The following is a 16,933-nucleotide window of genomic DNA, read 5'->3' as shown; positions in this document are numbered from 1 at the left end:
TGGCGTTGCTGTTCGGGGGTCAGGGTTAGGGTTAGGGCTAGGGTCAGGGTCAGGGTCAGGGGTTAGGGCTAGGGCAAGGGTTTGGGTCCAGCCCCGAACAGCATCACCCGCTCTGTGCTTGCACCCAGCACGGGCTCCCCGGGCAGGGCGGGCAGGGTGGGCCCTCCCTCCCCCCGCAACACCGCCCGCAGAAGGGGCCACGCCCGTCAGAAACGGCGCGTGTGTCTAAGGAGCGGCGCTGCACGTCCACAAGTTACAGTACACCGTCCTTTATTTTTCCAGGCTGGCCTGGCCGACAGGATGTTGCACTAAGAGGAAAACGGGGGTTTCCAGTTGCTCGGGCTCAGACTGCTACACGGAAGGAAGCGCGCTGGGTGCTGAGATTTCCCCTTCCCTGGCCAAGCCGGGCTGGCGAGAAGCCGGATGCGCAGCGGGACGTGGCGTGTCACGGGGCCGGGAGGAAGCGGGGTAACGCCGACTCTCAGGCGGGGTCGTCCGGGACGCACAGAGACACGGCTGCACAGGACACCGGGGACAGACATGGGGGACCCCCTTCCGGTTTCCGGAAGTCTCTCGACGTGCGTCGTAAACTCCCCGCCACGGGCACCACAGCCTGACCCATCCCGAGGGGCAGACCCAGCGCCCGTCGGTTGGGGCGCACCGCCGGCCTCGCGGAGCACGGAGAGCTGTCCCATCCTCTGTCCCCAGGGGCCGGTGTCTGTCTCAGGACCGGCCGCCCACGTGGCACCATTCCTGGGGCCGCAGGTTTGCGTTCCGCTGTGGGGAGGCGGGACAGTCGGGCTGCGTCACCTAAAGCCACGTGGGGCGCGCGGGAGGCTGGGCACGTGGACACCCTGGGTTCCGGCACGTTGGCACAGCCGCCTCCTCTCCGAGACTGGGAAGGCCGCCGCGAGGAAACCCCCGTGGGTCCCCACTCCGCTCGTTCGCGCAGACAGCACTGGGGGGAGGGCCTGCCGGTCGGGGCGCCGGCGTGGCGGGCGGGAAGGAAAGGACGCGAACGGAAACCGGGCGGGAGCCCCGCGCCCGAGGAGCACGCCGGGAACGGAGACCACGCACGTCGGCGCGGGGCGAGCGGGGCGTAAGGCGGAAGCACTCCCTCGGCGGGACTGGAAAACTAAACTCTTTCTATGTGTCATCTGACGCTTCAGTAGGCTATACTTCTTAACAAAATAAAACTTTTGTGTTACGTCAAAGGTATCATGTAGGCATCTAGGGGAGGGTGTGACAGCAGGACGCAGTGCACAGAGGGCCCTGGGGGACGGTACCCTGCCAGGGTGACGTTCGTCCCCAGGAGGACACTCGGTCACAGGTCACAGACAGCCGCAAAACGTGTGCGCCCCAAGCTCCACGCAGCCCCGGGCGCCCTGGGCTGCAGGACCTCTGGGGAGGCCGCGCCTCTGGGGCTGGGAGGGGCCGGTGGGCGGGGCCAGGGACACGGGGAGCCCTGTGTCCCCCACCAATGATTGTGTGTCAGTGTCTGTCACTCAAATCTCAAGTCCCAGTCACCTCTGTGCTCCAAAGGCCTAGGGAGGCGGCTGTGGTTGTCTGAACGTCCCCCGTCCCCTGGGACAGCCACTCTGCGGCGCCGCCCTGGTGTCAAGCACAGTGGGAAGGGGCGGGGCAAAGCCGGGCGCCTGGCCCTAAACCGTGACCAGCCAGCGGGAGAGCTGCCCGTGAACGTGGGGTGGGACCCACTCGCGCCCCACCCCCGGCCCTCCCCAGGCGCCCGCCCGCCCGCCCAGTGGACACAGAGAAGCCAGCGCCAGTGCGACAGGAGGGCTGTGCGTGGTTCCCGCGGCGCCCGCACCCCGCCCCACCCCCGCGCTGGGTCAGAGCCGGGCGGCCGTCAGAACAGCAGGGCCTTCTTCTTCAGGTCGTTCCGCTTCCAGAGGGCCAGGCGGTCGAACTCCTCCACGCTCATCCCAAACACTTCCTGGAACTCCTCGGGTGACAAGTGTCTCTTTAAAAAAAGAGTGGGGGGACACCAGAGGGGAGCGGTTAGCAACTCTGCGACATGCCGCTGGGCCACCAGAGGCAGGACCGCGGTGAGGGTCCGGTGGCCGCCCTCAGCGGCAGGGGCCTCGGGTCCCGAGGGTCCCCTCTGCGCCCCCCTTGTCCCCACTCCGTAGGTGCCGGAGGGGAGAGACTCGGGTAGGGAGGCTCGGTGACGCCCACACACCCGTCCCCCATGCAAATGGGAGTCACAAGCCTGCCTGGGGCCAGGGCTCCCACCTGCCTGCCAACACCTGAGGTTCTGTGGGTTTGCTTGCGTGTTCCCCCCCATACTTAATTGTCGTGGTGCCCCCCGAGAGGAGGGGCGGGTGGTTCTGGTGGTCCATTTTTCCGACGAGGAAGCCAGGCGTGGGAGTGGGCCAGGGAGCCAGGGAGAGGGCCTGGCCTGTGCTCCGGGCCTGGTCCCCCGCCCCAGCCTCGGCTGTGTGAGCAGCCATGTGTGTGTGTCTCTGAGCCCCGCTCCTGGTCTGGGGGCCCGCGGACAGCTGCACCGCGTGGCGGTCAAGGGCGCAGGCGCCAGCCGGCCTCCGGAGCCGCAGTCTGCTCCCCTGGACGAGGAGGGGGCCCCCGCACCCCCTCCTGGACTTTCGGGGGTGAGTGAGTCAGCGAGGTTCGCCCTGGCCCACTCAGGACTGGCCCTGGCCACGGACAGTGGGTGTCAGCCGCCAAGATGGTCAGGGCAGCCCATGGGAGCGTGCCCCGCCGCCCCTGAGGTCCGGCCTCTCCCTTCCCGGCCCCGCACACCTGCCTTCGTCAACGGGCTCCGAGAAACTCGCTCACGGCCTCCCCGCCGGGGCGCCGGCCATACCCCCCTGCCCCCCGCTCCCCATGGAGCTTCCCGGGGAGAGAGAGGCTTTCCGCCAGCCGGCGTGGAAAGACAGAGAGGAAGCCGGGGGTGGTCCTCGGCAGGAAGGGGCCGGGCTCTGGCCCCCAGGGAACCTGGTTTGAATCCCCTTCTGCCTCTACTTAAAAAGTGTGGCTCTGTGTGGCCGTGTGGAAAGCACTCTGGAATTTCCACGGACAATTCCTCCCCCGGTAGACCCAGGAGAACTGCAGGCCGGGCTGAGGCGCACGCCTGCACGTCCGTGTGCGCGGCGGCCCTAGTCGCAGGGGCCCAGGCCGCCCAGCTGTCCGGCGAAGGACGCGTGGGTGAGCCAGACATGCTCGAGTCCACGGGCAGTGACGTTCCGGCATCTGCCACGGCGTGGATGAGCCTGGGAAACACGAGGCCGCGTGACAGAGGCGGGCACGGACGGCTGCCTGTCTCCTCTCAGGCCGCCCCTCTGGGACGTCAGGGCAGGCGCACCCGTAGGGGCCCAGACCAGACGTGTAGTTGCCCAGGGCTGGGGGTGCGGCGGGGGTACCTGCCTGAGGGGTACGGGGTCCCCGCCGGGGGAGACGGAAGCGTTCGGAGACTAGATGGAGGTGGTGGCCGCACAATGCTGTGTATGTGCTCGGTGTCACCAAACCGCACACCTTAAAATAGCTAAAATGCCGCATTTTGTTTATGTGGATTTTACAATAAAGAAACCAATTCTCGCCCTGGCTGGTGGGGCTCAGTGGACTGAGTGCAGGCCTGCAAAGCAAAGGGTTGACGGTTCGAACCCCAGTCAGGGCACATGCCTGGGTTGCGGGCCAGGTCTCCAGTAGGGGGCGTGTGAGAGGCAACCACACATTGATGTTTCTCTCCCTCTCTGTCTCCTTTCCCTCTGTCTAAAAGTAAATAAGTAAAATCTTTAAAAATTTAAAAAAAAATAGAAACCAATTCTTGCACAAAAAGGTATGCTTTCCTGGACTTTGCAAAAAGACCAGCCACACTAAAGGCTGGTGTGACGGTGAAGAGAGAAAGTGCACACACACACACACACACACACACACACACACACACAGAAACAGCTGCGGAGAGAGGCCCATGGGCACACTCAGAGTGACAGACACACGTGTGCACACACAGACACGGAGTTGCCAGGACACAGACCTCGCTCCCCCCGCCCCCATCAAGCGAGTCTCTGCCAGGAAGGGCCCATCAGCCGCCGCTGGCTACGTGCGATCTTGAACTTGCCCACAGGAGGTGGAATGCTGGAGCTTGCCAGCGATGAGCCATCTGCCCTGGGGGTTCTGGGTGGCTGAGGCCCCCACGCCCGGCTTGCAGACACTCAGAATTGTCGCGGCAGACTGCAGCACCACGTCCGGGTACCCAGGCACAGGCCTCCCCGTGACGGTGGGACACGCAGTCGGGTGTGGGAGAGGAAGACGCTTCCACTGGTGTTCAGCAAATATTGATTGGGGGCCCACGACAGGCCAGAGACACGGATCCCTGGGAGGGTGGCTCGGGGCCGTTGAAAGACCCAGATAAGAGAAAAGCCATCGGTCTGGTTCCAGGAAGTAGCCAGGTGGGTGACCCCCACCCACAAGGAGGCAGGGCCAGGCCTCCGAAGCCCCACAGGCCGGCTCTGTCTGTTTCTGCTCCCGAGGGGGTGACAGCGACGGGCCAGACCAGCTGTGGAGGAGACCCATACCCTGCGGAGGAGGCTGCTCCCGGCTCCCAGCCCCGCCCGGCCCCACACTCCTGATGCACACAGGAGCTCCCCCACAGGAGCCACCCCACTGCTGGGAAGGCAGGGTGGGATCCGGAAGGAGGGAGGGGAGGCCCCGTGGGGTCCCAACCCTGCAGTCCTGTCCCAGTTACCCGGGGGCCCGTCAGATGTGAGGCTCAGCAGGCCCTGAACCCTACCAATGCAGGCCGAGGGGCACGGGGACCTGGCTTTGCCCCACGACCCTGGGCAGTGGAGGGAAGCGGGTTTGGGAGTGCTCAGACTGAGTAAGGGCGAACCCTGGGGCTGGCACGGACCCCGCCCTGCCCCCTCCTACTTCTGTCGGGAGGGAGCAGGGCTGCCTGAGGGCGCGGAGAGCTGGAGGAGGGTCAGGGAGAAGGGACCTGTGGGCTCCAGAGATCCCACCCTACAGGCTGGGGCCGCCTGCCTTCCAGGCAAGAAGGGGTGCTGGCTTGCTTGTGGGGGCTGAGACACTGGCCGCGCCCCTCAGAGCCACACCCCTCAGAGCCACACCCCTCAGAGCCACAGCCCATTTGTAGCGGGCAGGACCCGGCCATGCACAGATGGGCCAACTCCCCTGAGCCTGCCTCCTGGCAGCTCCCCAAGAGGGGGCGGCCCCCTCACCCCAGGCACCCCCTCACCCCAGGCACAGCCCAGTTCCTTCCCGAAATGGCGGGCAGGAGGCCCAGGGCGTGGTGCCATTGCAGGGGAGCCGCTCACCTGTGGATGCCAGGCCCGGGGCCCTGCCATCAGCCAGACCAGGCCGCCCTCACCCCCCAGAGCCGCCCCCCACCCTGCTCCCCATGACCTGCAACCGCAGGTCAGGAAGCAGGTGAGCCCCCTGGAGGGGCCGGGGGTGACCCAGGAAGGCTTTGTAGAGGAGACTCCCCGTGACCCGGACAAACGAATCTCCGGCTTTGCCGTGCGACCTGGGCCAAACGCCTAAGGTTTCCTGAAAACAGGACGCACTGACGGCTGACCTCTGGCCCCCGGCAAGAGCTCATCAAAGGAACACCGGCGAACAACAAAGGGAATGGCGGGGCGCCGTGCCAGACCTCTGCCATCCACGGTTTCTGGAACATTCCAGGCTCTTTGCCACCCCAGGGCCTGCAGTGTTCTTCCCCCACCCTCCACACACACACAGTGGCTCCTCCTCCTCCCATAGGTCCTAGCTCAAACGCCCCCTCCTCCAGGGGGCCCTCCTAGATTGCCCTAGCCACTCAGGCCCCAGAGCCCTGCCATGCCTCGCCTGGCTGAACCACCACCGACCTCTTGGGCCCCTGGGGCCGTGGACGCCGGTGCCGACCCATCTTTCAGATGGACACGTGCAGCACCACCAGGACCCGGTGCCGTCGCCCGTGTCTGTCAGGTTCTCAGAGGACCGGTGGGTCGGGTGAGTAAACACAGCCGTTCTCCTGTCCCTGCGAGCCCTTCCCTCTCAGGCACGTTCCAGACTCGGGCTCTCACCGCTCAGGTCTCGGGGCCTGGCGGCCAGGACAGGGCACCCCCCTTCCTGCAGCCAGCCCTGCACCCCCCAATGCTCAGACAGAAAGGTCTGGGCTGCCAAATCCACGAGGACCCTCCAGTGACTCCCAGGGACGGTACCCCCGGGGCCGCAGGCCAGACAGGGAGCCCCTCCCCATGGCGCCCTCTGCTGTCCGCCTGGTCACACTGCGTGCGAGCCCAGCCGACCACCGAGGCCTCAGAGCATTGGCTCCTGCCCGGCCACCCCGTCCGGCCAGTCCTGCGGACCTCAGACGAGCCGGCCCCCACGGTTTCGTGCGCGGACCCCTCCAATAAAGGTCTGTGTCTGTCTGCATCTCTGTCCGTCTGTCCCCCTGCCTGCCTCCTGGTGGTCCCGTTTCTGCAGATAACCCCACTCAGGGGACAGAGCGTCCGCACGCGTGCGCTGGGAGGCGGAGGCGCGGAGGAGGTGTTCGGAACTCCTTTCGCAGAGCAGAACTCCTTTCGCAGAGCGCCTTTAGTCTGGGAGGGCAGCACAGCGCTGCGGCTCTGAGCGACCCCGAGCGACCCCTCCGCTGGGGTCCCGGCTCCGCCCCTCGGGGGCTGTGGGCCCAGGAAGGTCCTCTAGCCCCTCCGCCCCCCGGGCCCCACCGGCTGCCAGCGCTGCGTGTCGAGGAGGGAGCCCGCTCCCCTCCGGGCGGCCGAGCCTCATGGCTGTCACCACGTCTGTTCAGTGAGGCCTCCTGGCTCTCCAAGAAGCCCTCAGCAGGCAGGGCGCTCGGCCCGCCCCCAGCCCTGACCCCATGGGGAGCTTTCTCTGCTCTGGCGTCACCTGCGTGGTTCCCTCTCTGGCTGGGAACGTGGGCACAGCCGGGACGGAATCACCGAACTGAGGGCACACTGAGCACGGTTGGTGCCGGTGCCTGCTGCCCAGCAACCGAATCGGCGCCCGCGCCGCCGGGCAGCACAGCCTTGCAGGGCCATCGGGCGGGGCGGAGTCGGGCTCAGGGTGGCTGCGTCACCTGCCCACAGTCACGCAGCTGGACGTTACGGGGCCTGGGTCCACACCAGGTCATCCCAGCCCTGAGCGGCTGCTTCCACCAGGACACCACCCCGGACGTCGAGAGGCTGGCACACGGCCACAGGGGTGACATGGTTCGGCCAGTGACAGGCAGACGTGGGTAGGGAGTGGCCTCAGACAATTGGACACCTGAGTTTTCCCGGGGACAGGTAAGCTCCTTTCCCTCACATGGGGAGCTCCTGGCACCGTGGCCCCTCAGAGTTACTGCCCGGCAGAGGGACTCCCAGGCATGGGGCCCTGGGGGTGAGGGGGCTGGGACCCAGACCGGCTAGACAGATACCACGGGGTCTTGGGCCCTGGGGGCCCCCCTGGGAAGCCGGCCTGCTGGTCCTGCTCTGCCCATCAGGATCCCATAATTCATCTGCCCACTTCCCGCGGGACCACCCTTCCGGCGTGGCAGAGGACTGCCATACCACCTCCGTAAGTCACCTGCACACACCGAGCACCCACTAGGTGCTGCCAGGGGCCTCCAGGCGCCTGTCCCTCCGCCTGCCTGTGTGTCCCGGATCCCTCGGCGGGGCCTCAGGGGCCAGTGCGCCAACCATCGCCAGAGTCCGGGCCCGTCACCCTCCACCCAGCGGCCCCTCCACCCGCCACCCCATCCCGACGGCCTGGAGCCACGGCCCTCCACGGCACGCCTGCCGCCACTGAGGCCCCTGCCTGGAGCCCCAAACACCGCCCGAAGCCACCTGCCTCCTGCCTCCAGGCTGCCCGCACTGTCCGCCGGGTCTCGCTCGGACGACCGGGCTCCTTGCTAAACAGCTCTCAGCACACACAGCCGGCCTGGCCTCACAGTGCGGCGCCTGGCGTGGCTTCAAACTGCAAACCGAATCCTCGAGTGTCCCCCTGCAGAGCCACTGCTCCTGGGCAGAAGCCGAACTGCTCGCCAGGCCCCAGGGCCCTGCAAGGCCTGCCCTGTCCTCAGCGTCCCCTGCTCCCGTGCAGCCACCTCGGCCTCCTCCTCAAACAGGCCTCGCTCCCCCCCCCCCCGCCCCAGGGCCTTTGCACGAACTGTTGCTCTTCCTGCAGCTCTGGTCCACCCTCCGTTCCTCAGCTCACATCCACACGTGCGGGCACACTGGCCGCACCCGGTCAATTCTGACCGCTTTTAGCCACTTATGGGCCCACCCGCCTCCCCTCTGGATCCCTTACATCGGCGGTTCATCGCACGCCCCCTCGGGGTCACAGCTGACTGCCTCCCCCGTCCGACCGGGTCTGTGAGGCTGGGGCCCCCGCTGGCGGGCGCCCCCCACCCCAGGACCCGCTCTCACCCGGGGACACGAGGCTCAGCTCAGCTCAGCACCGCAGCAGAGGGCAGACGGCGTGCCCGGACCCCGTGACGGAGGAGCCTTCCTTCCGGGACCCGGCCCTGGCCCCACCCGCTGCCCCCCCACCCCCGAACCTTCCTCTCCTCTCTCGGGGCGCACGGCCGCCCCAGCCCGCCCTGTACACGGCTGTGCCCTGAGACCGAGCTCAGCCGGTGGCGCATGAGCGGCAGCCACGCCTGGCCTTCGGGACCCTCCAGCGTGGGGACCGCCACGCAGCTGTTTAAAGGGACAGATGGCCCCCCAGGGACGGGTGTGGAAAACGGTCAAGGTTAAAGAAACAGGCGGACGTCCAGCGGCATGAGCCGTGTGCGCCGCCTCCTCCTCCGAAGCACAGGCAGCGTGGGGGGGCGGGGCACCCGAGCCGGAAGCGGTTCCTGGATGGGCGGGGGGCGGGGGGGTGGGGATTGGGCCGGTGGGGGATTCTGAGGGATGTTTCCCTTCCCCTGCGTCTTTTCCCGGAGTGTTATAAGAATAACGAATTGTTTTTATGTTGAAAATAAAGCTCTGGCCCTGGCTGGCGTAGCTCAGTGGATTGAGCGCAGGCTGCGAACCAAAGCATCGTAGGTTCGATTCCCAGCCAGGGTACATGCCTGGGTTCCAAGCCATAACCCCCAGCAACCCCACATTGATGTTTCTCTCCCTCTCTCTCTCTCTCTTTCTCTCTCTCTCTCTCTCTCTCCTCCCTCCCTTCTCTCTCTAAAAATAAATAAATAAATAAAAATTAAAAATATTTAAAAAAATTACATCTTAATACAAATATGATGGTGTTAATTTAAAAAAAAAGAAAAAAAAAGAAAATAAAGCTCTCTCCTCCGAAAGAAAACCGTTGGGGTCCCTCCTCTGCTGCAGGGAGGGGGCCCCTCCTGCGCCCTCCCAGCTCCGAAGCCTGGAGGAGGGGCCCGTGGCGGCCACAGTTCCACGGGGCTCCCGGCGTGGCTGGGGCCGAGGGACAGGGACGACGGAGGCGCGCCCCTGGGTGCTTGCTGGAAGATCTAAACAATTAGACCCACTCCCCAGTGGCTTCTTAAAAAGGTTTGCTGGTGTTAACTTCTTCGTGTTTTGCACCTTTCATTCTGTATTGTCGCAAAAAAAAAGGGCAGGGGGTAGGATGGGAGTCCTTTAGAGAGTGCCCCAGTCCCCAGGGGAAGAAGCAAGTCCCGGAGGCTCCAGGCCCCGAGGCCACCACCGCGGTGCCCGGGGTGGGCAGCGTGCTGGGCTCCTCTGGTGGACAGAGGCCCCACCCACAGGGAGCCCAGTCCCACGACCGCCAGCAGCCTCCAGGCCGCTCCCGACCCCGGAGCCACCCGCCCGAGCAGCCCATTGACAGCAGTGGCATTCGTCCTGGGGACAGGCCCGCGCCGTGAACGAGGAACCCACCTCAGTGGGGCGAGTGCGTCCCTGCAGAGAGGGCGGGACCGCCACAGGGAGGCCCAGGCAGGGACTGCCCGGGACCCAGCACGGGACCCCAGGGCGGCGCCCCTGAGCGGGAGGCGGCTGCTGGGTTCCAGCTCTGTGTACACTGTCCTCTGAGTGCAGCCGTCCCAGGGGCTGCACTGGTCTGGGGCCCCGCACCCACGGGCCCCTTGGCCTGGAGGACCCTCCCGTGCTCCCCCTTCTCGAGCACGAAGCTGCATGGTTTGGGGGGGTGCCCTCTGGACCCGGCTCGCAGGAGGGGCTCGGGGAAGTCAGGGCTCCCAGGCGGCAGCGTCACCAGAAGCCCTGCTCTGTGCTGACACCCGGTGGGGCCTTTTAAACTTGGCACAGCTGGCCCCGGGCAGCAGGAGTCCGACCACACAAGGGCCCGCTGGCCTGAGGGTCTTTTCACCAAGCACCCACTGGGCCCTCCGTGTCCATGGGCTTCGAACACCCTCGGACTCGACCGGCCGCGGGGCCCTCCGCAGCAGGGCGTGCGGGCCTCGGCTGGGAGCCCGCAGCGGCAGCGGGCGGCCGTGCCAGGTGATCGCACCATTTACACGAGGGACGTGAGCACCAGCGGGGCGGGGGGGGGGGGCGGTCCTAGAACCCACCCCCGTGGATGCCGAGGGGCAGCTCTCGTCCAGTTTTGGGGACTCAAAAGTCACACTCGGATTTTGTCTGTGCTGGGGGTCGTGCCCCCCGCCCCATGCTGTTCCAGGTCGACCGCCCCTGCCCCCCCACAGGCCAGCAGGTCGTCCCGGACCATGAGAAGTCGTGCATCCGCTGGCACAACTGTCCGCTCTCCGGACTCAGGGGACAGAGGAGCAGGCGTGGCAGCTCCGAGCCTTTCCTGCCCAGGCCTCGAACAGCGGCGGGGGGGGGGGGGCCCCCTGGCGCGGCCGCCTTGCTGGGCACATGAGTCCCCGACCCCGAGTTCTCCTGCCTCTGAACCGACGTGGGCCCTCGACCCGAGCCCTCGCTGTGCCCGCACCGCCCCCAGTGGGGACACCCAGGGGCGATGAGGGGTGGCCCCGTGGACGAGGCACCCACAGAGCCACTCAGCGGAGAACCCCGCCCCCCCCGGAGCCCGCTCCCACCTCCAGCCTCGTCCGGTCCACATCTTTGGGCAGCTTCACACGAATCCGGTTTGTCACGATGAGGGCGTCGTAAGGGTAGACCTGCGGGGGCGGGGGAGGAGATCGCAGGTTCGCCCCCGGGGCCAGCCGGCTCCCGCGTGGACGGGGACGCACAGCCCAGGCCGGGCCGCCGGGGGAGGGGCATACTTGCGTCTACATCGGACACACGAAAAGCACAACAAAGGGAACTTTTCACCTGGGCGGCGGCGGCAGGAGGAGGTCAGAGCTCAGCCCAGGCGGCGGCCCCCCTTACCTTGTATTCTGTAAGAGAAAGAGCAGAGACCGCATGCAGTGGGCGACAGAGCGCAGGCTCTGGTCCCAAAGCGTGGAAGCAATCCCATCAGGGCCCCGCCCCCGCCTCCCCACAGTCGGCTAGGCCTGGCCGGTCCCCTGTCCCCCAGCGGCTGTCCCCGGGGCCACAGGGGGAAGAGGGTCCTGCCCCTCTCGGTGGGAAGCCCAGAGCAGGAGGCGGTCAGCAGGCTGGAGCCAGACTGGGAGCTGGGAGTGGCATGGAGTCCCCCCCGATGGGCGGGCGAGTCGCCCGAGAAGCTGCCTGCCTCAGCCTCCCGCTGCGGAGTGGGCCGTCCGGGTGGACGTGTCGGGGGTGTTGTGGAGACCCACGGCCTCCCTAGGGCCTGAGCCCCCAGCCTCCTCCTCCCGCTCCTCACCCTGCAGTCCTCCCTGAAATCTCCGAGCTCCGCACGCCCCTCCGAGGGGCTCTGAGCCCCGTGTTGCAAGGCCCCTCCCCCCAGACTCGAAGCCTCTGGTTAAGAAACACGCTCGTGTGGACCGAGGCCTCCGTGAGCGCGCAGAACCCACAGACACACCCACCCTGGAGCCCGGACCACAAGCCTGTCTCGGGGGAGAGTCCCTGGCAGGACACCCAGCCGGGGGGGCTGGTCCCTGAAGTTCTCAGTGTGACCCGTGGGATTCCGGACGTGTCGGCGGTGAGCCCGGGACTTGGAGGGGCTCTTAGAGGGACAGGCTGCGACACCCCCCGCTCTGCCCGGCCGTGCAGACCAGCCCACGAGAGCGAGCCGCCCCCCACGCCGTCCCCCTCGGGGTGCGGGGATGAGGACGCTTGGCGTGGGTCTCGTGGTGCAGGCCCTGGCAGGCTGGGAGCTGGCACAGAGCCCTCAGCCAGACACCTGCCGTGGCACCAGGGTCCCTGCCACCCTGCGGGCAGGCAGCCCTCGGGCGGAAGTCCGGAAGGACTCTGACCCAGTTTCGTCCTTGGGCTCAGACCTGGGGCCCTTCGCTACGACTCTGCCTCTCTTGTAGTCACGAAAACTCCCCGGGGGAAGAGCTGGCCGGTGCCCTGACGGGGCGGCTATCCCCACACAGTCCCACTCCCCAAGGGACCAGAGTGACCGCCCGGGCAGGGCAGGGGCTGCTGGGAGAGAGGGAGCGCGTCGGGCCACGGGAGAGCGGAGGTGACGGAGGTGAGCCGATGCCCGGGGCGGAGGCGGGATGAGAGCGCCCCGGGCTCCCCTCCTCCCGGATGCTTGCAGCCAGCTGGCCCCGGGGGAGCGTGCCCGTGACCCCTGCCCCAGCCAGAGACCGCAGGGGTCCCCGCTCCTTGTACCTCGCGTGCCCCAGCTGGCATCCGGGTCTGCTCCGCCAGGGGCCAAATTGGCGTTCTGGAAGAGAAAGAGAAAGGGCGGCAGGAGGCAGGCCGCAGGGGCGGGCGGTGGGCGGGCGGGGCCTCGCGGCCCAGGCGGGTAGGGTGTCCGCCGGCAGCTTCGCTCACACGCTGCCGTCCAGACCCGCATGGACCCGGCTGGTCCAGGCTGCTCCTACCAGAGTCAGCACGGAGGCCACTCCACGGGGCCTCTGCTCGCCCCTGGACCCTGCGGTCCCCAGGGGCTTCCTGGCCGGTGTCCTCACGGCCCCCGGGACGGAGCCCAGCGTGCGGTGAGCGCTCTGCACAGAGTGGTGGCTGAGACTGACGGGGACTTCAGAGGGTGACGCCGGGCTGAGGGGACTTGGACCCAGAGCCCTGCCTGCCGCCTGTCTCAGGTGCCTCCCTCACCTGTCCGCAGCACCTAGCACCAGCGACAAGCCCCACCTTGTAATGGGTCCCGACCGTGAACGCCTGGAATTCTCTCTCCCTGCTGCCCACCTGCAGATGCCTCCCCTCGAGTCCCCCCCCCGCCGTGTAATCACTCACTGAGCCCCACCAGGGCCCGTGCGCCCTGCACTGTCCGAGCCCTGCACCTGGCGCGGGTCCCACAAGGGCCAGGGCCCCTGGCCAGCACACCCAGAGCAGCCTGGGGTTCAGTTTCAGGGGAAGGGCTCTGCTGTCACAGGCGGGCGATCCTCTGCGCCCTCCCACTGCACTGCAAGAACAAGTGCTCTCAGCTCTGACCCCGCAGAGGCGGGGGCCAGGCGCTCACAGAGCCCGGGGCGGGGCGTTGGGCCTCGGAGAGCGGGAGGCCCAGGTCCTTCGCCCCAAACCGGGGAAATGGAGCCGGTGAGTGGGGTCGCACGTTAAGTGCAGGGTTGGAGCTGGTCTGCATTCAAATGTTTGATGTTTTGTCCATCGTGGATCTGTCTGCATTGACTTGAGTTTTTAAAAACATCATTTATCTTGACCCCTGAGCTGGGTACGCGCCTCCCTGGCCTGCCCTAGGCCCAGCCCTGGAGCCCCCAGCCCGCGTCATGCTCCTTCGTTGCGAGAACACTCTTTGGAGACCCTGTCTCGGGTCACTGACAGGCACCTCCTCCTGGGACAAAGCCGCTGGCCTGCACCGGCCTGCCTGTGACAGAGAAGGGAAATGCCTCCCCCTGGTGGCCACTGTGCTGCATCGCAGGCCATCCAAACGGGCCACCAGGGCCACCTTGGGCGGTTGGAACCCCACGTTCTGGGGGCGGAACTGGTGCCCTAGGCTCTCCCATGCCCTGAGACAGGCTGGGCCCCCCCCCAGGAGGGAGGGTGGGGCACAGTACGGGTGGGGAGGGAAGCAGGGCACCAGCCCAGAGCAGGGGCAGAGCGGTCTCCTGGCCTTTAGGCGCCACGTGGGGCCAGGGTCCTCAAGACCTCAGGTGTCAGGGAGCCTGGGGCTGCTGCTGTGTCGTGGGGGGGGGCCGGCGGGGCCCCACAAGGCTGCACTGAGGGGCGCACCCCTGCCGTTCTCCACAGAGGACCACCAAACGGTTTACCTCTCCCATTGGATTGGTGTCATTACGTGCCAGCTGCTCTGCAGCCACGTTCCCCCGTTTCCACGGCAGCCCAGGGAGGTGGGCATCGCCATGACCATTTTATGAACAAGGCTCAGAGAGGTTAAGTAGCTTGCCCAAGATCACACAGCAAATGCATGGCACTGTAAAAAATTCTCCCTGGTGTGTTTTACTTTTCAAAGACCGTGCCAGCACTGCTACTAATAGCAGGGACGTGGTGGCCCTGCACCCCTGGCCGTGTGCCTTTCTCCCTAACGCTCGCGCCGGGTCGTGCGGCGGCGCTCGGCAACCACCGACCTGGAAGGAAGGAGGGACGGGACCTCGCTTTGATAACAACAACTCGGGCGGGAGCCACTCTGTGGAGCTCACGAGATGTCACGGCCACGAAGTCACCCGTCCTCACCATAACCTCAACAGGTGAGGACAAACTCCGTAAAGGCTAGAAAACGGTCAGGAAATGCACACGCAGCCTGCCCGAACACCCAGCCCCGTGAGTGGGAGGGCCGGGGTTTGAACCCACGGCTGTCTGATGCGAAGGCCCGGGCTCTTCCCAGCGTCACAGCTGGAAAGTGTCATCGTGGCTTCTCTCATCGGTCAGGGTTGTCCTCAGAGTCACACCCACGGGCATTTTCTAAATGGGCGTGGATGTGGGCAACCTGGTTCCAGGGGCACGGGTGTTTCTCGCGCTCCTATTGGCCGCGCTAGCCAGCGGCTTGCCAGGACAGCGGCCAGTGCACTGGCACTTCATCGCGCTCGGTGCGGTCAAAGCCACGAGTGCTCCCGCCGCTCTGCAAACCGCGTCCCTGCTCTGCGCTGCGAACCCCAACCTGACATGGGGGGCTCCGGTGGGAGAGGTCAGGCCATTCACGTTTAGCATCCGGGTGTTTAAAGATGGGACCCCCCCACCCCCGGGGGCTGCCACCGGGACTGTCGGTGGCCAGTGGTCTTTCTCTGAGAAACGGGCCCGGTGGCCCATGCCCCCAGAAGAGCCAGCAGCAGGCGGTCCCTTCTCTGCTTACTCCCCAGAGAGCCGTGACACCCTCCAGAGGGTGGGGCTCTGTGGCCGGCTGGTTAGCGGGACGTGCCAGGGAGCCGGGGACACGCGGGGGCGGCCCCTTGTAACTCATCCCTCTCAGAGCAAGGACGCCGCGGGCATCGGCCGGGGGAGCCGCACGTGACCAACCAGCCGGACGCTGGCGGCTCAGCTCTGCGGCTTTCTGACACACTGCCCTTTGTTTTGGATACAATTTTGTGCTACAGTTTTCCCCCTCTCCTCCTTCCTGGCTTTGGGTTAATGGGTCACGCCTCATCAGGGCTTTTCCTTTCGCCCACCAAGAATCCTTCCTGGAAGTAAAAACGAGCCAAGAAACAACTTAAAACGTGACTTGGGAGCTCCGCTGGCCACCGGCAACTCGGGGTGGACACGGCCCCTCCTGGGGACCCACGGGGGGCAAGGGCTGGTCCCCGAAAGGTAAGTGAGTACCGGGCCTTCCCACTGACAAGGAGGCGTGAAGTTACGTAAGAGTCTTAGGAAGAGCAAGAAGGAGAGCATGTTCCAGGGGAGAAAAGAACCGGAAGCAAAGTCACCGTGAGAGTGACCGGCCCCCCCAGAGGCAACGTGAGAAGAGAGAATCTTCACGTGATGATGAGGCCCCCCCTCCTGGACGCCCCCCCCCCCCCACAGAAGGACACCTGGGCTTCCCCACAGGCTGCCCCCCTCCCCCGCCCTGGGCTGGCAGGACGTTCGCAGAGGGGAGCCCTGAATTCTGTAGTCAGCTTCTGCTCTCCGTTCTAGAGAGAGGGGGTGAGGACAGGGTCCCCCCTGAGTGTCTGGACCAGCTGTCCCCAAACCCTAACTAACACTGGGCTTCCTGGGGCTGTGGGCCTCTGTGGACCTCGGTCCCGCTTTCTCACCCCCCCACTTCCCACGGGGACATGAAGGGGGACAAACCCACTGGAGCCCCTGGAAGAAGTAGGAAGCGTGCATGTCCCAGCTCGGCTCATCCTGGGATATGCGGCCCCTGAGTTGGACCACGCAGAGGCGCCCGGCACAGGGAGGGCACGGCAGCCCCTCCAGCACAGCCGGGGTGGACGGAGAGGCTGAGAGGACACCTGTGGCTCTGGGGACACGTCCCTATTCTGAGCCATGTCCTGGGGGCCCGGGCCCTGGCTGCGAGACCCTCCTGGGGGAGGCTGGAGTGTCCGCTGTGCTACACTTATGGCTGAGACTGCCAGCATGCTGTGGCCGCACTTGAAGCGGAATTGCCTTGGTTTATGGACAAACGTCCTCAGTGGGGGCATGGGGGGGGACTCTGGTGTCATCACACCTGTCCGAGGAGTCCTCACTGGAGACCCAGGGAAACCCAGTGGGTGGGAAAGGGACAGACATGGGCAATTCTTCATCAGGTTCTTGTCCCCCAAACCCCCATGGAGGATGGTAAGTCAGGGACCACATGGTCTGGGCTGTCCTCTGATTGTCCCAAGACTGGGGACACCTAGGGGAGGGGGCTCTAACCAGCCTTCCACTGGGAATGGCCACAGAAAGCACAGCTCTGCGTGGGGATCACAGATGCCCAGGCCACCCGTGGTGGAGCAAGGTGACAGTGGTGGCAGGGAGGGCTGGGGGCATCCAACAAAGGGGGTGGATGGAGCCTTGGCTTGCAGTGTGAGGTCCTTCTCGCGTTCTGGGTCACAGAAGGAGGACACGGGGGGGGCCACCTCCCTGCCCATATGCACGGA

General features: G+C 66.2%; 1 protein-coding gene across 18 annotated transcripts in view; it reads right to left on the bottom strand.

The window, feature by feature from the left end:
• Positions 1 to 253: 253 nt before the first annotated feature.
• ABLIM2 (actin binding LIM protein family member 2) overlaps positions 254 to 16,933 on the bottom strand; it is an 87,190-nt gene continuing 70,510 nt past the window's right edge. For 12 of the 18 annotated variants that reach the window (XM_045834060.1, XM_045834059.1, XM_045834063.1 and 9 more), the window contains 4 exons: positions 12,600 to 12,654; positions 11,268 to 11,275; positions 10,976 to 11,056; positions 254 to 1,981 (listed from right to left, as the gene is read on the bottom strand). In XM_045834060.1, coding sequence (XP_045690016.1) covers positions 1,868 to 1,981; positions 10,976 to 11,056; positions 11,268 to 11,275; positions 12,600 to 12,654 — 258 coding nt within the window. In that variant the 3' untranslated portion in view covers positions 254 to 1,867. The remainder of the gene's footprint in view (positions 1,982 to 10,975; positions 11,057 to 11,267; positions 11,276 to 12,599; positions 12,655 to 16,933) is intronic. The other 6 variants (XM_045834066.1, XM_045834068.1, XM_045834075.1 and 3 more) reach the window with 1 other exon arrangement.

This window comes from Phyllostomus hastatus, unplaced genomic scaffold, assembly GCF_019186645.2.
Source record: "Phyllostomus hastatus isolate PE091 unplaced genomic scaffold, TTU_PhHast_1.1 phas_contig_196, whole genome shotgun sequence".
Taxonomy (NCBI): Eukaryota; Metazoa; Chordata; class Mammalia; order Chiroptera; family Phyllostomidae; genus Phyllostomus; species Phyllostomus hastatus.
The sequence above is the reverse complement of the archived record's forward strand: the minus strand, read 5'-3'. Positions and strand labels throughout refer to the sequence as shown.